This window comes from Ranitomeya imitator, chromosome 2, assembly GCF_032444005.1.
Source record: "Ranitomeya imitator isolate aRanImi1 chromosome 2, aRanImi1.pri, whole genome shotgun sequence".
NCBI lineage: Eukaryota > Metazoa > Chordata > Amphibia > Anura > Dendrobatidae > Ranitomeya > Ranitomeya imitator.
Window position 1 is genome coordinate 358,593,580 of NC_091283.1, and position 23,327 is coordinate 358,616,906.

The following is a 23,327-nucleotide window of genomic DNA, read 5'->3' on the forward strand; positions in this document are numbered from 1 at the left end:
CACAGTACTGCCATCCCCCCACACAGTATAATATTCCCACAGTACTAGCATCCCCCCCCACACAGTGTAATGTTTCCCCAGTACTGCCATCCCCCCACAGAGTATAATGTCCCCCCAGTACCACCTTCCTCCACACACAGTATAATGTTCCCACAGTACCCCCATCCCCCAACACACAGTATAATGTTCCCCCAGTACCACCTTCCTCCACACACAGTATAATGTTCCCACAGTACCGCCATCCCCCACAAACAGTATAATGTACCCACAGTACCGCCATCCCCACACCCACAGTATAATGTTCCCACAGTACTGCCATTCCCTCACATACAGTATAATGTTCCCACAGTACCGTCATCCTCCCACACACAGTATAATGTAAACACAGTGCCGCCATCCCCCTCACACAGTATAATGTTCCCCCAGTACCGCCATCCCCTCACACACAGTATAATGTACCCACAGTACCGCCATCCCACACACACAGTATAATGTAACCACAGTAACGCCATCCTCCCACACATGGTATAATGTACCACAGAACTGCCATCTCCCCACACAGTATAATATTCCCCCAGTACCGCCATCCCCCACACAGTATAATGTTCCCACAGTGCCGCCATCTCCCATACACAGTATAATGTATCCACAGTATCGCCATCCCCCACACACAGTATAATATTCTCCCAGTACCGCCATCCGCCCACACACAGTATAATGTACCCACAGTACTGCCGTCCCCTCACACAGTATAATATTCCCACAGTACTAGCATCCCCCCACATATAGTATAATGTTTCCCCAGTACCGCCATCCCCCACACACAGTATATTGTACTGCCATCCCCCCACACAGTATAATGTTCCCACAGTACCGTCATCACCCCACACACAGTATAATGTTCCCCCAGTACCGCCATCCCCCCCACACACAGTATAATGTTCCCCCAATATCGCCATCGCCCCACACACAATATAATATTCCCACAGTACTACCATCCCCCCACACAGTATAATATTCCCACCGTACTACCATCCCCCCACACAGTATAATGTTCCCCCAGTACCGCTATCCCCTCACACAGTATAATGTACCCACAGTACCGCCATCCCCCACACGCCGTATAATGTATCCACAGTACCGGCATCCCCCCCACAAACAGTATAATGTTCCCCCAGTACTGCCATCCCCACACACACCGTATAATGTACCGCCATCCCCCCCCCCACACACACACAGTATGGGACCACTTACCCCATGGCTAATAAATAAATAAGTTCTTAGCCCCATTCTTAGTGCAGATACAAATGAATCCAGGACATATGAGATATTTACTATAAAGGCACAGATGATTGGCCTCGGGGAGACCAAAACATCCAACACCGCGGAGACACCATCACGTGTTTCTCAACGCAGTGATTCCAGAACACTGCCCCCATCCCTTATGGGAAATATGCAAATGCATGTAAAGAAGCTGCAGAGACACCATCACGTGTTTCTCGACGCAAGCAGTGAATAGCCAGGCCTTTCCCCGGGAAGGAACAACCACGGGAAGGGCAGCATCCTATGAAGGAAAGCCACCTATGCCAAGCATGGTATCCATCCACAGACAGCTGTTTCGGGGTGTTTGCCCCTCATCAGTGTGGAGTAGGAATCTGGCTATTAGGAGCAGTGCCTAGTAAAAAGGCTATAAAGGCACAGATGATTGGCCTCGGGGAGACCAAAACATCTAACACCGCGGAGACACCATCACGTGTTTCTCAACACAGTGATTCCAGAACACTGCCCCCATCCCTTATGGGAAATATGCAAATGCATGTAAAGAAGCTGCAGAGACACCATCACGTGTTTCTCGACGCAAGCAGTGAATAGCCAGGCCTTTCCCCGGGAAGGAACAACCACGGGAAGGGCAGCATCCTATGAAGGAAAGCCACCTATGCCAAGCATGGTATCCATCCACAGACAGCTGTTTCGGGGTGTTTGCCCCTCATCAGTGTGGAGTAGGAATCTGGCTATTAGGAGCAGTGCCTAGTAAAAAGGCTATAAAGGCACAGATGATTGGCCTCGGGGAGACCAAAACATCCAACACCGCGGAGACACCATCACGTGTTTCTCAACGCAGTGATTCCAGAACACTGCCCCCATCCCTTATGGGAAATATGCAAATGCATGTAAAGAAGCTGCAGAGACACCATCACGTGTTTCTCGACGCAAGCAGTGAATAGCCAGGCCTTTCCCCTGAGATATTTACCACACAATAGTCCTCATCACTAATGTCATCCTCATCACTAATGTCGTCCTCATCATGCAGTTATTTCTCCTGTCATGTGTAATGAATTTCTCCTGCAGTATTGCTAATGCCGATTCCAGTGTCGGTAAATGAGACGAGAATTAGCGTTATAGAAGATGAGTCTATGAGAAATGTATTCAGCTGCCGACTCCGAGGAAGAAACTGCTTGTTGTGTGTGTGACCTAAAATATATAGGATTTATTAGTAACGTAGATGTAATGAACCAAACGGTAAAATAATAATAATATTAATGATCTTCCGTACTCCTGTGCCACCACTGCTTTTGTCCCTCACCAGTTTCTGTATCCCCTGGCCAGTCCTGACAAACAAGTCTTTCATACAGCCAATCAGTAGTTGAGGCAGTGACCAACATAGCCAGTGATTGGCAGCATGGAGGAGATGTTTTATTCAGCAATTCAACTTATGTTCCAGTCCACACGAGACAAAGAGAATATATACCTGTTTCCTCTTGTTACATTATTACATGGGATCCTTGATGATATTACATCTCAACATTCAAGTTCCTACAATATCGGATCCTCTCAGTGGAGATTTTTTATGTAATAGAGTTTTTCTGATTTGCCCATCACAGATGAATATGGACAGAGACAAGATGGTGGAGAGGATATTACACCTCACCCTAGAGATCCTCTTCCGGCTTACTGGAGAGGTGAGAGATTCTGATGACGTCACCTTACATCATTCTTATCTATGGGAATAACAGATGGACAGAACTGGAGAGGTGAGGACTCTGGGAATGTCGGTAGTGAGATTTATTAATGTGTCTCTCCATAACCAGGATTATACAGTAGTGAAGAAGACCTCTAGTGACCACTGTCAGGCCCCTGTGTCTGAAGAATGGGAAAGACCCTCGAGCCCCATCACGGGCCCTTCACCTCACCCCCTGATACAAGAGGACATCAATGACCAGAAGATCCTAGAACTCACCTACAAGATGATTGAGCTGCTGACTGGAGAGGTGATACTGCTGGGAATGCTGGGACATTATACAGTGACGCCATGAACGGATGGAGGGGATGACAGTATCCTTGTATGTGTCAGGTTCCTATAAGGTGTCAGGATGTCGCTGTCTATTTCTCCATGGAGGAGTGGGAGTATTTAGAAGGATGCAAAGATCTGTACAAGGACATCATGATGGAGGTTCCCCAGCCCCTGACATCACCAGGTAATAGGACGAAATACACACGGCCTATAGTTATCTGTATGTAAAAAAACAATTAATCCCTGTATGTTTTTCCTCCAGATCTGTCCAGTAAGAGGACAACACCAGAGAGATGTCCCCGTCCTCTTCTTCCACAGGACTGTAAACAAGAAAATCCAGATGTTCCTCAGGATCATCAGGTAGATAGAGAGAAGATGTCATGAGATCTCCCCTATGATGTGTAGACAGCTGTGAAGATCTTGTGCTCAGTCTTTTTTATCCACCAGTATTATATGTGTTAAGGTACCGTCACACTAAGCGACGCTGCAGTGATACCGACAACGATCCGGATCGCTGCAGCGTCGCTGTTTGGTCGCTGGAGAGCTGTCACACAGACAGCTCTCCAGCGACCAACGATCCCGAGGTCCCTGGGTAACCAGGGTAAACATCGGGTTACTAAGCGCAGGGCTGCGCTTAGTAACCCGATGTTTACCCTGGTTACCATCGTTAAAGTAAAAAAAACAACCACTACATACTTACCTACCGCTGTCTGTCCTCGGCGCTCTGCTTCTCTGCTCTGGCTGTGAGCACCGGGCAGCCGGAAAGCAGAGCGGTGACGTCACCGCTCTGCTTTCTGGCCGCTGTGCTCACAGCCAGAGCAGAGAAGCAGAGCGCCGAGGACAGACAGCGGTAGGTAAGTATGTAGTGGTTGTTTTTTTTACTTTAACGATGGTAACCAGGGTAAACATCGGGTTACTAAGCGCGGCCCTGCGCTTAGTAACCCGATGTTTACCCTGGTTACCAGCGAAGACATCGCTGAATCGGCGTCACACACGCTGATTCAGCGATGTCAGCGGGAGATCCAGCGACGAAACAAAGTTCTGGACTTTCTTCCCCGACCAGCGATATCACAGCAGGGGCCTGATCGCTGCTGCCTGTCACACTGGACGATATCGCTAGCCAGGACGCTGCAACGTCACGGATCGCTAGCGATATCGTCTAGTGTGACGGTACCTTTACACTTGTGTAATGAGAATGGTGGAGATGGCAGGATTAGAGCTGATCATAGATGTGATTTCTCCATCTGTCTGTGACTTTTACAATATTACAATACTTGTTTCAGGGTGAAAATCTGACCCATATTAATACTACAGAGACACATGTGAGGGGTGATTCTAAAGAGGAGATTCCTACATATGATTACCCAGGTGAGTAGTAACCACTAAATGCAGGTAACGCACAAATTCTTAAAAATCACCGGCTGTGTCTGCTTACTTGGTGGTGTAATCCGACCATATCACAATCATGTGATCACCATACTGCCACTAGGCCACATCATTCTCCTTCCCCCGAAACTGTTCAAATTACTTTGCACATTGAAAGTCCTTCTTCTGTAGAGTTTAAAACCTGGAGGCTTCACCTAAGCTGACCCTTACCTGTCCAGATTTGTAAACTACAAAGCCAAATGACAGTGCATAGAGAGTGTGCCGACAAGTTAGAAAATCACTTGAAGACAAATATGATGATGGACCTGTAAGAGAAAGCGGAGGGTAATGATGCTGTTACCTTGTTAGAATCCTGAAATCTTATGGGATGAATCTACTTTTGTTGGGTGTCGAGTTCCCGCCGCTGCAGAGGGGGAATATCGAACCATGTCCTCTGCGGTCTCCCATTCTTCCTCAGCCGCAGAGGATTCTGCTCAGCAGAGACGTCGGTCCCAGCGTCTTGCTCAAGCTGATGCTGTGCGTCTGGTTACTGCTGCCGTCCCAGGTCCAACTATTGTAACCAGCATTAGCCAACGGCGAGCAGATGCTCCTGGGACTAAGTCCTGCTTTTTGCCTACTGAGCATGCCCCTGGAACGACCTCTCATTGGAGGTCTTAGATCACATGCCCAGGGCTCATCTATTGTTAGTCACTTTGCCTTCCACTTCTGGACTTTAGCATCAGAGCTGGAGTGGCCGGATAAAGTCCTCATCGCTGTATTTTGGAGGGGGCTGGCTGACCATGTGAAGGACTCCCTGGCCACTAGGAAGATTCCCGCCACACTGGAGGAGCGAATAGCGGTCTCCAGTCGCACCAATCTTCTTTTACCGAGCGAAGGTTGGAGCAAGCCTAGTGTAGGCAGAGGTTTCGACTGTCTCCCACCTTCTCCAAACCTCTGGAATCTCCGAATCAGGCATCCGAGCCACATAGGCCATGGATGTTTCTCGAGCGGGATCTAAGTCCCGGGTTACTCGAGTACCCATGGTCTGTCCTGTCTGTCAGCAGCCGGGACATTGGAAACAACCATGTCTAGTGGCCATAGGAGGATGTTCACTAGACACAGCGGCGTTTTCCTTCAAGGGGGCAATCACCATAGGCCCATCCATTCACGCGGTAGAGCTTTGCGTGGATTCTGGGGCGGAGGGCAATTCCATGTCTTCTGCCTTCACACAGTTGTACGCAATCCCTCTGGTGATCCTCAGCAAACCAGTGACCGTACGAGTGGTGAATGGATCGACACTGCCCTCACAGATTACACAGCAAACCATCCCACTTACTCTCTCCGTGTCTCCTTCCCATCAGGAGATTATCTCCCTATTGGTCATACCCGAGGGTATAGATGAGGTCCTCTTAAGGGTATCGTGGCTATACTATCACTCCTGTCCGAAGCAGGGTGTGACCAGTAGTATATTAAAAATTAACTTTTAATCAATATATACTAAAAAGTTGGTATATCCAACTAAGTAAAAACATAGAAGACTCAACAAGAAAAAGAAATTCCCAAACTAGGGGAATAGTATCAAAATGGATTTTGATACTATTGGATATACCAACTTTTTAGTATATATTGATTAAAAGTTAATTTTTAATATACTACTGGTCACACCCTGCTTCGGACATTATATTAGACTGGTGCATATAATTTTTTTGATCTATACTATCACTCACCTCATATTGAGTGGTCCTCAGGGAGAATTCTGGGATGGAGTGAATCTTGTGAGGGTAGATGTCTGAGGGAGTGCGACCAGGTTGCTACTACAGAGATACCCATAGCTCTTTTCTCTCTCCCCAAACACTATTGGGTCTAAACAGATGTTTTCTCCAAAAAGGTTGCAGAGACCCTTCCGCCTCACCGCCCCTATGACTGTCCTATTGATTACTTGCCTGGTGCTGAGCCTCCCCGGGGTCGAGTCTACCCGTTATCTCTCCCGGAGACGGAGGCAATGTCTTTGTACATGCAGGAGAATCTGGCAAGAGGATTCATTAGGAAGTCAGTGTCACCTGCTGGGGCTGGGTTCTTCTTCGTGCAGAAGAAGAACGGAGAATTAAGTCCATGCATAGACTATAGCACTATAACCGTTAAGAATAAGTACCCTCTGCCACTTATACCTGAGCTCTTTGATAGGTTGTGGGGAGCGAGGGTATTTACTAAGCTTGATCTGCGGGGTGCTTACAACCTGATTCGCATCCGTGAGGGGGACGAATGGAAGACTGCATTTAACACCAGGGATGGCCACTACGAATACCTGGTGATGCCCTTCGGCTCTGTAATGCTCCTACCATTTTCCTCGACTTTGTGAACGATATCTTCCGGGATATGCTCTCCTCCTCGGTCGTAGTCTATCTTGATGATATTCTCATCTACTCTGCAGATAAAGACTCCCACTGGAGAGATGTTTGCAGTCTTCGACCTCCTACAGGCAAACTCCCTCTATGCCAAGTTGGAGAAGTGTGTTTGAGCAGGAGTCCTTGCCTTTCCTGGACTATATCATCTCCGCCCAGGGATTGGACATGGATCCTGCCAAACTACAGGCTGTGATGGACTGGAAGGAGCCCCATTCTCTCAAAGCGGTGCAGCGCTTTATGGGGTTCATTAACTATTATCGCCAGTTCATTCCCTACTTCTCAACTTTGGTAGCTCCCCTGGTTGCCCTCACCAAGAAGGGAGCTAATCCCAAATTGTGGTCGGAGGAGGTCTCCAAGGCTTTCCTCTCTATCAAGTCACACTTCGTTAGCGCTCCCATTTTACGTCACCCTGATGTTAATAAACCATTTATCATGGAGGTGGATGCCTCTTCCATCCGTGCTGGAGCAGTCCTCTTCCAGAAGGATGTTCAAGGTCTGAAGCATAATTGCTTCTTCTCCAAGACCTTCACAACAGCGGAGAGGAATTATTCCATCGAGGACAGGAAGTTGTTAGCCATGAAGTTGGCCTTTTCGGAGTGGAGACACCTCCTGGAGGGGGCTTGTTTTCCTTTCCAAGTTTTCACTGACCACAAGAATTTGGTTTCTTCACAAACCTCCCAGCGGCTAAACTCTCACCAGGCTAGATGGTCCCTGTTCTTCTCCTGTTTCCACTTCGACCTCCATTTTCTCTCCAGGGAGAAGAACACTCGTGCCGATGCTTTCTCCTGCTCCCTAGTGTCATCAGAGGAGGCGGAACCTCGGCTTATTGTCTCTTCAGCGAGCCTGAGAACTGTGGCCCCGGTTTCGCTATAGTCTATGCCCCCGGGCAAGACTTTTGTTCCACCTAATTTGCGACTGGAGGTTCTCTCTTGGGCTCACTTGTCCAGGGTGGGTGGGACCAAGAGGACATCTGAGCTCCTGGCGAGGATGTACTGGTGGCCTGCTGGGTTATTGTACCCCCTGCTGGTGGCGGTTAGGCCCTGGGAAATGGTCGGGATGGACTTTGTGGTGGGCTTGCCCAAGTTACGTGGCTGCATCGTTATTTGGGTGGTCACCGACCATTTTTTTAAGATGGTGCACTTGGTGCCTCTTCCATGGGTGCCTTCTGCACGGGCTTTGGCGGTGTTGTTTATAAAACGTTTTCCGTCTTCACGTATGCTTAACAAAATTGTTAGTGACCGGGGTCCCCAGTTCGCATCTCGGTTCTTGAGAGAGCTTTGTCGCTTTCTCAGCATTGAGCTGAACCTCTTTTCAGCTTACCATCCCAAGACGAATGGGTTGGTAGAGAGGGCCAACCAGACCCTGGTCACTTACCTGCGACACTTTGTTTTGGCCAGGCAGAATGACTGGGCATACTTCCTACCGTGGGCGGAGTTTGCGCTGTATAACGCCGTAGCCGACTCCACTGGGCAGACCCCTTTCCTCCTTAATTACAGCCAGCATCCGTGTATCCCTGTGCCCATGCCCGTGTCATCCACCGACTAGGGTGGCAGACTGGGCGGTGGAGGCACGTGGCATTTGGGACCGCACTGAGGATGCCACCCGGGCCTCCAAGGAGAGAATGAGTGTCTCTGCCGATGCTCTCTTGCGCCCTGCTTCGACTTTTGCTCCTGGTGACTTAGTGTGGCTCTCCACCCGTAACATCAGGCTGCAAGTTGAGTCCACTAAGTTTGCTCCTCGCTACATAGGTCCCTTCAAGGACCTGGAACAGGTAAACCCTGTGGTCTCCACGCCTTGGTAACACTGATACCTTTCATGTGTCCCTTTTAAAACCCGTTAACATGTCCCAGTTTTCTCTATCCCCATGATGGCACCACGGAGAGAGAGGGGTCCGCCCCCAAGGACAGGAAACCTACACATGAAAAAGGGCGTACCTCTCTCCCACATCAGTTGGTTTCCTGTCCCTGACGGGGAACCTACAGCACGTACCTGAAGGATTCTTCGTGGGATTCCAGGGAGCTGGCCGGTCGGTTCCTGACAGGGGGCGCCCTGTCATGGTTGGATCCAGCAGGTTTTTCTCCCCCCTTTTTCTTCCGACCCTGAAGCACCACCGCTGGGGTCGGCGGGCCCTATGGGTGAGTGTAGCAGGGGGAGGCAGTGAAGAGGTTCGAGCCTGCCTTCCCCGTGAAAAAAAAAAAAAAGGGGGAGGAAAGAGGCAGGTGACGGCGGTCACCGATGTAGCCTATGTACCGCTGATCGGTACATGGAGGTAGCGGCGGCTACGCTACCATGAGGGGCACAGGAGCGCAAGAGCGCGCAAATGCGGCCATGGCACCGCCGGACACCGCCGCCTAAACCGGAAGTGCGGGGGGCAGCAGGACGGGGCCGGAACGATAGAACGCGCGCACAGGCGTCCCCGATAATATCCTCCCTATGGGGCGCCTGTGCCGCTAACCGGAAGTGACGCGCGCGCATGCGCAGATTGCCGCTTCTACCGGCGGCAAATTTAAAAAGAGCGTTCCCTAAGGGAAAAGCGTGGAAAAACCTCCTCGTTGCTAAAAACGCAGAGTGGAGCCACTATGAGCGATAAAGAGCAGCAAGAGGCACAGGAGTGTGCGCAATCATCGCCTGAGCAAGTACAGGTACAGCGGCACCCGCGCTCACAGCATCAGCGCAAGGGAAACGCTCCTTCCCAGCAGCGCAGCAGCAGCGGACGCTCAGGGTCACAACGCAGCCGAGTCTCTGAAAAAACTACGCGACCGGTGACGAATCCAGCGGATATAGTCCCGAGGCCAGAGACGGTATCTCTTATTCACTAAGGGTGAGTGATCTATGTGAAAGTAATAATGTAATACGTGATTACTCTTTCTCCTAGGGAAGAAAATGTACAGACAAATCAAAGCACAAAGTGTGTGGGATATGTTTGGAAAAGCTACCTTCCTCCTGGGAAAAAAAGCTATGCGGGTCTTGCATTGAAAAAACCGTTCAGGAGGAATCCCCGGCGTTCGCATCAGACCTGAAAACACTAATAAAAAATCAGGTGGAGAGTGCCCTCAAATACATTAAAGTCCCGAAGAAAAACCATAGATCAGGTCATAAGTCCCCTGAATCTAGCATAGACGAATCAGAAAGTGAAACATCTGACTCTAACGATTCGTCGACATCCGAGACCTCTTCACTATCATCAGAGGGGGGATGCAGTTGCTTCCCCATCGAAGAGACAGACGCACTGGTAAAGGCCATCAGAACGACCATGGGTCTGGTAGACGAACGTCCTAAAAGAACAGCACAGGACATAATGTTCAGCGGATTAGAACAAAAGAAAAGAAGAGTATTTCCAATAAATGAGAAAATTCATTCTTTGATCAAGAAAGAATGGAAAAAAACGGATAAAAAAGTTCTCTTGACCCCCAAGAGAAAATACCCGTTCGACGACCCAGCCTGCTCATCCTGGAGCAAGGCACCCAAACTGGATGTGGCCATAGCAAAGGCCTCTAAAAAACTTGCCCTGCCCTTCGAGGACATGGGCACTCTAAAGCAGAGGTCCCCAACTCCAGTCCTCAAGGCCCACCAACATGTCATGTTTTTAGGATTTCCTTAGTCTTGCCCAGGTAATAATTGCATCACCTGTGCAATGCAAAGGAAATCCTGAAAACATGACCTGTTGGTGGGCCTTGAGGACTGGAGTTGGGGACCTCTGCTCTAAAGGATCCGATGGACAAAAAAGCAGACTCTTTCTTAAAAAACTCCTGGGAAGCAGCAGGAGGTGGTCTAAAACCAGCCATCGCAGCCACCTGTCCAGCCCGTGCCTTAATGGTATGGCTTGAGCACTTGGATTCCCAACTAAAGGGGAAAGTTTCAAGAGAAACAATCCAGAAGTCAGTGTCCATGATGAAAGGGGCGGCAGCCTTTTTGGCGGACGCTTCGGTGGACTCAGCGAGATTAGCAGCCAGATCGGCCTCTTTCTCAAACGCCGCAAGACGTGCCCTGTGGCTAAAGTGCTGGCCGGGGGACTTGCAAACAAAGACCAAGTTATGCTCAATACCTTGCGACGGTGAATTTCTGTTCGGATCAACATTGGACGACATCCTCGACAAAGCAGGAGATAAAAAGAAATCTTTCCCCGGGTTCCCTAACCAGTCATATAGGCGTTCCTTTCGGAACAGAAAGTTCATGCGGAGAAGACCCCCAAAAGGGAATAAAGACGGATGGGAAGACAGAAGGAACAAAAACAGGGGCTTCTTGTTCAACAAACCCCCCCTTCCAGATAATAAAAAATCTCAATGAAGGTACTCCCCGGGTCGGAGGGAGACTAGCCGAGTTTCTTCCAGCCTGGGAAAGAATTTCAAACAGTCCTTGGATCTTAGGTATTATACGAGAAGGCCTCAAATTCAAATTTCGTATCCCTCCCGGCAACTCCTTCATGATAACGTCTCAAAAACAATCACACGAACAGTCAGCTCTCCAGAAGGAAATTCTGAACCTAATCCAGAAAGGTGTATTGCAAGAAGTCCCATACCAGGAAAGAGGCACGGGTTTCTATTCTCCTCTCTTCCTCCGCAAGAAACCGGACGGATCGTACAGAACGATCATAAATCTCAAAAAATTAAACAGTTTCCTAGAGATACAACATTTCAAAATGGAGACAATAAACTCTTGCGTGAGAATACTCTTTCCCTTGTGTTTCATGACTGTTCTAGATTTACGAGACGCATATTACCATGTGCCCATCCACAGAGATTATCAAAAATATCTCAGACTGGCAGTGAATATCCAGGGGGAAGTTCAACACTTCCAATTCCGGGCTCTCCCCTTCGGGATAGCCGTCGCTCCTCGGGTATTCACGAAAATAATGTCAGAGGTAATGGCCCACATACGGGAACAGAATATCCTAATAGTTCCCTATCTGGACGACCTCCTCGTGGTAGGGAACTCATTTCAACATTGCGAACAACAGTTGAATCTGGTCATGGCTTCACTGTCGAGTCTAGGGTGGCTGCTAAACATACCCAAGTCCAAGATGGTGCCATCCCAGGTACAGGAGTACTTAGGGATAGTCCTAGACTCGATCACACAGAAATGCTATCTTCCTCAGGAGAAGATTCAAAAAATGACACAGGCAGTGTTACAGCTGACGGTATCCCCAGTCACTACTCTGAGGAAAGCAATGTCCCTGTTGGGCTCCATGACTGCCTGTATCCCGGCCGTACAGTGGGCACAATGTCATTCCCGGGATCTACAATGGGAGACTTTAGATTCAGGCATATCTCTGCACGGAAATTTAGACGGGCAGCTAAGTATATCACCAAACACGATACACTCCCTAGTATGGTGGGCAGACCCAGGGAATTTAACCAAAGGGGTTCCTTGGGCGCTACCGACAGAAAAGATTCTAACGACAGATGCAAGCCCCTGGGGTTGGGGAGCACATATAGACAATCAAGTGGCACAGGGGAATTGGAACAAAAGTCAAGAGCTAACTTCTTCCAACATGAAAGAACTGTTAGCAGTAAAACTGGCCCTAACACACTTTCTATATCTCCTCCATTCCCATCACGTAAAGGTCTTTTCGGACAACCAAGTTGTGGTCGCATACCTAAACCACCAAGGGGGCACCAGGTGTCGAGCATTGATGGAGGTAACCCAATCCATCTTCCACATAGCGGAACACAGTCTAAAGTCCTTGACAGCTCTTCACTTAAAGGGCTCAGAAAACCAAACTGCAGACTTCCTGAGCAGAACATGCTTAAAGCAGGGGGAGTGGGAGCTAAACCAGTCGGTCTTCGATCAAATCGTGAATCTCTGGGGTTTACCAGAAATAGACCTATTCGCGAACAGTCAAAACCACAAAGTAAAAACATTCTGCTCAATCGATCCCCGGGGGAACCCTGTAGCTCTAGACGCACTGACAATTCCTTGGAACTATCATCTCGCCTATGCGTTCCCTCCAATGTCGCTCATCCCCTTAGTATTGAGGAAAATTCGGGAGGAGAGAGCTACAGTGATAGTAATAGCGCCATTTTGGCCCCGCAGAATATGGTTTTCTTGGCTAAGAAAAATGTCCATATCAAGTCCATGGGTTCTACCAGACACCCCGAACCTTTTGTCCCAGGGTCCGGTATTCCACCCCAATGTAAAGAATTTACACATGACAGCGTGGCTTTTGAAAGGAGGTTGCTAAGGGATGAAGGGTTCTCTCCCAACTTAGTGTCCACTCTATTACAGAGTAGAAAACCCGTAACCACTAGAATATATGGGAAAGTGTGGAAATTTTTTTTTGTCGGTATCAGGTGCAGACCCGTCCGAGGAGATTCCAATAGGAAAAATCCTTGAGTTCTTACAGAAAGGTCTGGAAGGAGGATTGTCTACAAGCACTCTAAAGGTTCAGGTGGCAGCCTTAGGAGCACTGTATAATTATGATTTGGCCAGAAATCGGTGGGTCATGCGATTTATTTAAGCCTCAAGTAGGTCCAGGCCTATTCCCCTCCACAATTCTCCTCCATGGGATCTACACCTTGTATTAAACGCTCTAACCAAACCTCCCTTTGAACCCCTGACAGAAGTTCCCTTAAAGATTTTGTCCCTAAAAACCACACTCATAGTGGCCCTAACCGCGGCTCGTCGCGTCAGCGACATACAAGCGCTATCTTCATGCCCACCCTTTACCCAAATACTTGATGACAGAGTCATTCTTAAAACTGACCCGGCTTACCTCCCTAAAATAGCGTCACGGTTTCATAGAACGCAAGAGATTTCGTTGCCCTCCTTTTGTCCCAACCCTAAAAATGAGGGGGAAAAAACACTGCATACCCTAGACGTAAAAAGATGTCTGATCCAATATCTATCAGCCACTAGGGAGTGCAGGAAGGATAGGGCTCTGTTTGTCTGCTTCCAGGGTCCACGCAAGGGACAAAAAGCATCAAAAGCCACATTAGCAAGATGGATAAGAGACGCCATTGCCCTATCCTACTCATCCTGCGGGACAGCCATCCCAGAGAATATAAAGGCTCATTCGACCAGAGCAGTGGCATCATCCTGGGCGGAGAGAGCTGGCGCTTCAATGCAACAGATATGTAGAGCGGCCACTTGGTCTTCCCAGTCTACATTTTTCAAGCATTACCGCTTAGACTTGACCTCCTCTGATCCTACCTTTGGGCGAAGGGTTCTAGAGGCAGTGGTCCCTCCCTAAGAGCTCTATCTATTCAAATCTCTCCGTGGTGCCATCATGGGGATAGAGAAAATGGTAGTTACCTGCCGATAACGGTATTTCTCTGATCCCATGATGGCACCCGTATATTCCCTCCCTTTTCACACACAGGTGTGCACTTTGTAATGTACTAGTAATTAATTTTAGTCACGGTGCCTCTGTTAAGTTAGATTGGTTAAGTTTAATTTGTGCAAATATTGAGTTGCAGCTGAAGTTCTGTATAAGGCTCTGTAATCCAACTGATGTGGGAGAGAGGTACGCCCTTTTTCATCTGTAGGTTTCCTGTCCCTGGGGGCGGACCCCTCTCTCTGTGGTGCCATCATGGGATCAGAGAAATACCGTTATCGGCAGGTAACTACCATTTTCTGAGTCATCTGCCGGGACATCGGGCTCGTCCACGGACGATTATGAGGTGAACGCCATTATGGGGTGCAAGATGGTACGTGGCAAAAAGTACTATGTGGTGGACTGGAAGGGTCATGGCCCAGAGGACAGGACCTGGGAACCTATTGAGCACATTCAGGCTTCTCAGTTCATTGCAGCTTTTGAGCGTAGCGAGGCCCTAGGAGGGGTAATGTCAGGTGTCGAGTTCCCGCCACTGCCCAGGGGGAATATCGAACCATGTCCTCTACGGTCTCCCATTCTTCTTCAGCCGCAGAGGATTCTGCTCAGTAGAGACGTCTGTCCCAGCGTCTTGCTCAAGCTGATGCTGTGTGTCTGGTTACTGCTGCCGTCCCATGTTCAGCTATTGTAACCAGCATTAGCCAGCGGCGAGCAGACGCTTCTGGGACTAAGTCCTGCTTCTTGCATACTAAGCATGCCCGTGGGATGACCTCTCATTGGAGGTCTTAGGTCACATGCCCAGGTCCTCAAGCGGCTCTGATTGGACCACTGGCAAGGTCCCAGAAGGCTGCGACTATAAAAGGTTTGCATGGCCGCTCGGCCATGCGCTAGTATAACCTGATATTGTGATGTGTGTGGATGCCTGTATGATACTGGTGAAAGCTCCTAATTATCCCCTTCCCTCGCGTTGTTGAGTCTGGGTGATTGGAGCTGACATAGCGCCAGTTAGTGCAATCCAGCACTGTGCACGATTTACCAGCGTCAATAGTGGCGTTCGCCAGTGCGATGCCGTGCGCAATACAGTCATGGTCAAAACTATTGACACCCCTGCAATTCTGTCAGATAATACTCATTTTCTTCCTGAAAATGATTGCAAACACAAATTATTTGGTATTATCTTCATTTAATTTGTCTTAAATGAAAAAAACACAAAAGAGAATGAAGCAAAAAGCAAAACATTGATCATTTCACACAAAACTCCAAAAATGGGCCAGACAAAAGTATTGGCACCCTCAGCCTAATACTTGGTTGCACAACCTTTAGCCAAAATAACTGCGACCAACCACTTCCGGTAACCATCAATGAGTTTCTTACAATGCTCTGCTGGAATTTTAGACCATTCTTCTTTGGCAAACTGCTCCAGGTCCCTGATATTTGAAGGGTGCCTTCTCCAAACTGCCATTTTTAGATCTCTCCACAGGTGTTCTATGGGATTCAGGTCTGGACTCATTGCTGGCCACCTTAGAAGTCTCCAGTGCTTTCTCTCAAACCATTTTCTAGTGCTTTTTGAAGTGTGTTTTGGGTCATTGTCCTGCTGGAAGACCCATGACCTCTGAGGGAGATCCAGCTTTCTCACACTGGGCCCTACATTATGCTGCAAACTTTGTTGGTAGTCTTCAGACTTCATAAGCCATGCACACGGTCAAGCAGTCCAGTGCCAGAGGCAGCAAAGCAACCCCAAAACATCAGGGAACCTCAGCCATGTTTGACTGTATGGACCGTGTTCTTTTCTTTGAATGCCTCTTTTTTCTCCTGTAAACTCTATGTTGATGCCTTTGCCCAAAAAGCTCTACTTTTGTCTCATCTGACCAGAGAACATTCTTCCAAAATGTTTTAGGCTTTTTTAGGTAAGTTTTGGCAAACTCCACCCTGGCTTTTTTATGTCTCGGGGTAAGAAGTGGGGTCTTCCTGGGTCTCCTATCATACAGTCCCTTTTCATTCAGACGCCGACGGATAGTACGGGTTGACACTGTTGTACCCTTGGACAGCAGGGCAGCTTGAACTTGTTTGGATGTTAGTCGAGGTTCTTTATCCAACATCCGCACAATCTTGCGTTGAAATCGCTTGTCAATTTTTCTTTTCCGTCCACATCTAGGGAGGTTAGCCACAGTGCCATGGGCTTTAAATTTCTTGATGACACTGCGCATGGTAGACACAGGAACATTTAGGTCTTTGGAGATGGACTTGTAGCCTTGAGATTGCTCATGCTTCCTCACAATTTGGTTTCTCAAGTCCTCAGACAGTTCTTTGGTCTTCTTTCTTTTCTCCATGCTCAATGTGGTACACACAAGGACACAGGACAGAGGTTGATTCAACTTTAATCCATGTCAACTGGCTGCAAGTGTGATTTAGTTATTGCCAACACCTGTTAGGTGCCACAGGTAAGTTACAGGTGCTGTTATTTACACAAATTAGAGAAGCATCACATGATTTTTCGAACAGTGCCAATACTTTTTTCCACCCCCTTTTTTATGTTTGGTGTGGAATTATATCCAATTTGGCTTTAGGACAATTCTTTTTGTGTTTTTTCATTTAAGACAAATTAAATGAAGATAATAATACCAAAGAATTTGTGTTTGCAATCATTTTCAGGAAAAAACTGAGTATTATCTGACAGAATTGCAGGGGTGTCAATACTTTTGGCCATGACTGTAAGTGCGCTTTCCTACCCTAGTTATGGCGGTTAGTGGCGTTGACCAGAGCGACGCTGCACTCAACTAGTGCAATAAATTTTATCTTAGTTATCCCTCCACTCCACAATGTGATGAAAAAACACACACAAGGCTATTGACCTCTTAGTTTCCAGCAGGGGCTTATTCTAGGTATCTCACTGCTCTTCAATATACCACGAACTGCAGGGATTTATGTATATCCCACTTACAGTTCCACTTGAAACTTGCAGCTCTCTGGCGCCCCCCTAACTGTCAGGTCAGATTAGGTACTGCACCTAGGGTAATTAGTCGCCAGAAAGACTGCCTGCTATGTACTGGCTATTGGACACACTGCAGCGATGCGATCAACTACTCCCACTCAGGCAGGAACAATAATTATCAACGCCGCAGTCGCTACAACGACACCCAAAGGCCTGCACACGGTAAGCTGCCACCAGCTTAGATTAAACGGGTCCGAAGCTAACCCAAACAGCGTAATTCCCTTCAGAAGACTTAGGATACGGTTTAGAGCAGGAAGAACGACTATAGTATTAAATATTATACTCCGTCAAAGGTTTCAGGCAGTGTTTATAAAAAGTCATATGAAGATGTTACAATATGAGACAATTGAAAATATGTGCAAGGTAATTATAAAAATAACAGGGGTTAAATGAGAAATAACACTTACATGTGTTCAGATCATGTGAGGCAACCAGGCTAGTGGAGTTTTCATCTGTCCCAGTGCATCAGGACTCTGGTTAGGAACAGCTCTTCAAGTCAGACTCACATGGGCTCCAGCAGACAGACTGGCCTGCTGGGGTCTGGCCAAAAACTTATAAACTGCAGCCTGTGACATCTCAGAAAGGGCTGGCTTTCTCAGACCCTCCTACCTCTTCAGTTTAACTAAATTTAACCTAAATTTGTCTAATGCCTGTAATTCCGCTACAGAACATGTCATAGTCATAACAAACCCAGCATTCATCTCATATTAACATTGGCATTCTAATGAGATCAAATACGTCCTATTTGTGATGCATAATTACCGAGAAATCCCTACTTTTTACTTGATGGAGTTAGAAGCTCATGTTTACCGTGATGGATAGATGCTCCGATGGACTTTAGCAATATGTATTTATTATTCTCTTAGCCCAAGTCGTTGGCCCAGAATCTTACAATATTAGCCATCTATACCAGTTTCAGCTAGTGCAGTTGTGAGGGGTACGAGTAAGGAATTTATGGCCAGGGCAATAAAACCCCCTCCTACCATACATTCAGAAACTCGCAACGAAGCAAAGAGAGCCAGAGAGAGAGGTTTAGCCCACATCATGGGCTGAAGAGCAAAGCTACAACATCATATTATATTTCATACAATATCGTGACAGTGATGAGCGAGTATACTCGTTTCTCGGGTTTTCTCCGAGTATTTGTGAGTGCTCGGAGATTTAGTTTTCATCGCCGCAGCTGAATAACTTACAGCTACTAGCCAGCTTGAATACATGTGGGGGTTCCCTAGCAACCAGGCAACCCCCACATCTACCCAGACTGGCAAGTAGCTGTAAATCATTCAGTTGTGGCAATGAAAACTAAATCTCCGAACACTTACAAATACTCTGAGACCACCCGAGCGTGCTCGGGAAAACCCGAGCAATGAGCATACTCGCTCATCACTAATAAACAGTTATGTCCATAAGGAGTGTGAATGTTTTATTTTCCTCTGATTGGGGTCTGGTACTGTGTTATGGTGACCTCAGACAGTCTAAGGAGCAAATTCCTTAGTTGATGTAAAAGACATAGGTGCCACTGGCCTACTACCGCTACATTGATGATATTTTAATCATCTGGACGGAGTCTGAGCCACATCTTAAGACGTTCCATGAACAGTTTAATCAATTTTCTCCTACCATCAACTTAACACTCAATGACTGCTGCACTAAAATTAACTTTTTGGACACTATCATTAAGCTGCAGAACAATGAAATAGAAACATCCCTGTATCAGAAGCCAATCGACCGTCCGACTAATTTTAAACGGGACAGTTTCCATCCAAAACACATAAAAAATTCTATTGTCTACAGCCAAGCCATCAGATACAATCGTATATGTTCCAACCCCATGGATAGAGCTGAACACCTTGGTCGCCTCAGAAAGACCTTTTTGAATCAGGGCTACCATCCAAGAACAATTCAAAACCAAATTACTAGAGCAACTAGAATATCAAGGAATCGCCTGCTGCATTACAAAGCTAAAGAAGAAAATAACCGGGTGCCTGTAGTAGTCACCTACAATCCAAATCTGGAGGTGCTAAGGGGAGCTGCACGGAAATGACAACCTTTACTACAAAAAGATGCCCGCTTACAATCCATTTTTCCAGACCCCCCCCCCCCCACTACTGTGTTTTAGGCAGCCCTGAAATCTAAGAAGCATCATTGTCAGAAGCTCCCTCTCCTCTCCAACAGTTGCAGGAACCTTTCCTTGCAACCAGAAAAAATGTAAAACCTGTCTATTTATAATGACTACGGACAAGATAAAGATCCCCAATTCACATCAGGACTACAAGATACCAGGTACTTTCAGCTGCGTCACTTCTAATGTGGTGTACTTAATTATTTGTAAACTAAGCTGAGAACAAAAATGAACTCTCATCGCCATACAATAAGAAAAAAAAGAATGGATCTACCTCTGGCAATACATTTTTGTCTCCCCGATCATAGCATTATGGACATGAAATTACTTGTATTAAAAGGTAACTTCAAATCTCAGAGAGACAGAAAAATCTGGGAATATAAGCTAATGATGACCTTTGACACTCTCAGTGCAGGAATGAATGTGTCGAATGGATTTGTCTTTTTACATCAACTAAGGAATTTGCTCCTCAGACCTTGTGGGGTCACCATAACACAGTACCAGACCCCAATCAGAGGACAATAAAACATTCACACTCCTTCTCTATGAACTGTTCCAATATTTATGGACATAACTGTTTATCACTCACATAATGGTAATTCTGCTTCACGTCACCTGTCTTATCTATGGCATTTTTCTGTGCTGTGTTGTGCATAAATATGTGATTCTTCAGAATTTCTATAAGTCTATGAGTGATGAAAAGACCTGAGTAGTCTCGAAAGCTTGCAATTTGTTACCATCTTTCCAGTTAGCCATTAAAAGGTGTATGTACTCTGCCTTCCAGATCCCAGGAATTGCCCTGCCATTCACCCTATAAACCCTATACAAGAGTTTGACCATACACAGAAACTCCCTAATCTGGTGGTTGCGAAATGGCAGGAAGAATATTCAGGTAGCTGGGTCAGACCCAGGAGGGCAGAGAGAGTGCAAAATCAGAAGACGCATAAGTACTCAGTATACAAGCCGGGGTCACAACAGGAAACTAGTACACAAGTCGATAGCTGAGCACAGAAGACTGAACCAGAGGAGAACAAGACTGTATCTGGCAGCTTCAGGCAATATGGTTCGAGCTTTAGTAGGGTGTGGTGCTTTCCAATTGGTTGAAGCAGGGAGCAGATTGCTTCAGCTGGACAGCACACACACACACCCATACTGCCAGACTGGACTGTACTACTGGTCCCAATCACCCTATTGTTAGTGGCTGGACAGACCCTCTGCCACCCAGAGCTTCTGGTTCTGATGTCTCCTCCATCTCTAGCTCGGCAAGCAGAATGAGTGATAGAAGCAGACACCACAGAAGCGGATCCTAGAGGAGATGTGACACGCCATTTTCAGAAGCCATAATGTAATAGAATTGCAGAAAATCAGAGCAGAAGAAAAGCTCATGAAGTGACTACATTTTGGAAATTATAACTGTTAGTGAATTCATCTATATGAGCAGTGATTTTTTTTGCCTCCAAAGGAACTTTACGGAAAATACCACGCAGTGGTTTTTGGAGAATGAAAATTGCAAATATGCCATTTGATTACCCCAATATAAAGTGCCCAGGTTGTGCTCTCGGAAACTCACACAAACTGTGAACTCTTAAGTGAATTTTTCTCACTATGGCATTGTCAAAAACATGGATGCTAAATGTGGCTTGGTCATACTGCAAGGCTCAGAAGCCAGGGGGAGATTTGAATTTAGGATAGCGGACTTTGCTGGATTGGTTTATGAAAGCAATGTTGTGTATGAGGAACCCTTGAGCCACTAATAATTTTAAAACCTGTTTTTGCATTGACAGATGATGAACCTGAGTGAGGAATTGTTTTTTGCAGGATGAGTAGAAATTATTAGTATCATTTTTATTCCAATATTTTCGAGGTAGAATGAACAAACGGTTGAACACCATGCTCCACTGGTTCATGCTATGAGGTTTTCTGTTAGACTGTCAATTTTCATTATTTTATTGAAACATTTTTGCTACAAAACTTGCTATTTCTATAGACATTTTGAGTAGAAATGTCCAAAAATATAAATTTCAGGAATGTTTTGTTTCAAAAATAATAATTGGTTTTATTCTTGCAGATGACTGTACCAGAAGATCAGAGGAACAACTGACCTCATCCATTTTTATATCACATGACCCTCAGATCACACAGGATACAATTGAAGTGAATGCCATTACTCCAGATATACCATCATCCCTTCACAGCAAAGTTCCATCATCTGATCCTATGACAGAGGTCCTACCTTCTGAATCATTACAAACTACTAAGAAAAATAAAAGTCACAGAAGAGGCGTTAAAAGACAAGCTGTTTTAAAAACAAAGACGCCAATTTCAAATTTAGAATATGGAAATAGTTTTCCGCTCAAAACGTCTTCTATTAAACATCAACAAATTCACACGGAGAAGAGATTTTCATGTTCCAAGTGTGGGACATATTTTAGCTGGAAATCAAATCTTATTAGGCATGAAAGAATTCATACTGGGATGAAGCCACATTCATGTTCAGAGTGTGGAAAATGTTTTAACCGGAAATCGAATCTTGTTATTCACCAGAGAAGTCACACAGGAGAGAAGCCATATACGTGTTCAGAATGTGGGAAGTGTTTTTTAGATAAATCTCATCTTTTTGCACACCAGAGAATTCACACAGGGGAGAAGCCATATTCATGTTTAGAATGTGGAAAATGTTTTAGAAAAAAATCACAGCTTGTTACACACCAGAGAGCTCACACAGGGGAGAAGCCTTTTTCGTGTTCAGAATGTGGAAAATGTTTTGCAGAGAAATCCCACCTTGTTAGACACCAGAGAATTCATACAGGGGAGAAGCCATATGCATGTTCAGAATGTGGGAAATTTTTTATATATAAATTTCATCTTGTAGCACACCAGAAAACTCACTCAGGGGTGAAGCCTTTTTCCTGTTCAGAATGTGGAAAACGTTTTGTAGATGAATCTGTTCTTATTGGTCACCAGAGAACTCACACAGGGTTGAAGCCTTTTTCGTGTTCAGAATGTGGGAAATATTTTAACCAGAAATCATATCTTGTTATACACCAGAGAACCCACACAGGGGAGAAGCCTTTTTTGTGTTCAGAATGTGGAAAATGTTTTGCACATAAATCATCGCTTATTAGACATCAGAGTACTCACACCGGGTAGAAGTCAGTTAGGGTGATCAAGGAGTGGAACAGGCTGCCAAGAGAGGTGGTGAGTTCTCCTTCCACGGAAGTTTTCAAACAGATGCTGGGCAGACATCTGTTTGGGATGGTTTAGTGAATCCTGTTGTGAGCAAGGGGTTAGACCAGATGACCCAGGAGGTCCCTTCCAACTCTACCATTCTATGATTCGATGTTCGGAATGTGACAAATGTTTTAATCGAAAATGGCACCTTTTTAGACATCAAAAATCCCACACAGGGAGAAGCTATTAACATACCTAGAATGTGCTTAATAATTTACTGGAAAATCATATTTCATTTACCATCAAAAATAACTCAGTGAGAAACTATAAATTTTATTAACAATGTACAAAAAAACAATTCATATAATTAAACTAAGACTGGTAAATTACTTTAGAACTTACCTTACTTTTTGGACTATAAAACAGACTTTTAGCAAAAAAAATATTGCTAACAAGTGAGTGTCTGGAGACCGCTTCCTGTGACAGAGAAGAATACCGAGATTGTGTACTTCCCAATCACTGAGTGAACTGCTCCCTCTTCCTACCCCACATTGATCAATGTGATTGGTGCAGAGCAGAAGAGGAAGATACCGGGACCTGCACAGAGGCTGCTCGTCTTGGGTGGTCAGCTAAAGAACCTTCCTCCTGACTAGCTCCAGGACCTTTCACATGACCTGGAGGGAACTGCAAAATGGGGTAATGTATACATA

General features: G+C 46.3%; 1 protein-coding gene across 1 annotated transcript in view; it reads left to right on the plus strand.

The window, feature by feature from the left end:
* The window catches only part of LOC138666570 (oocyte zinc finger protein XlCOF7.1-like), a 132,592-nt gene extending 109,851 nt beyond the window's left edge, over positions 1-22,741 (plus strand). The window contains exons 13-18 of the mRNA XM_069754775.1: positions 2,883-2,960; positions 3,090-3,269; positions 3,353-3,476; positions 3,555-3,652; positions 4,576-4,660; positions 21,515-22,741. Of these exons, the coding sequence (XP_069610876.1) occupies positions 2,883-2,960; positions 3,090-3,269; positions 3,353-3,476; positions 3,555-3,652; positions 4,576-4,660; positions 21,515-22,596 (1,647 nt within the window). The 3' untranslated portion in view covers positions 22,597-22,741. The remainder of the gene's footprint in view (positions 1-2,882; positions 2,961-3,089; positions 3,270-3,352; positions 3,477-3,554; positions 3,653-4,575; positions 4,661-21,514) is intronic.
* Positions 22,742-23,327: the final 586 nt, after the last annotated feature.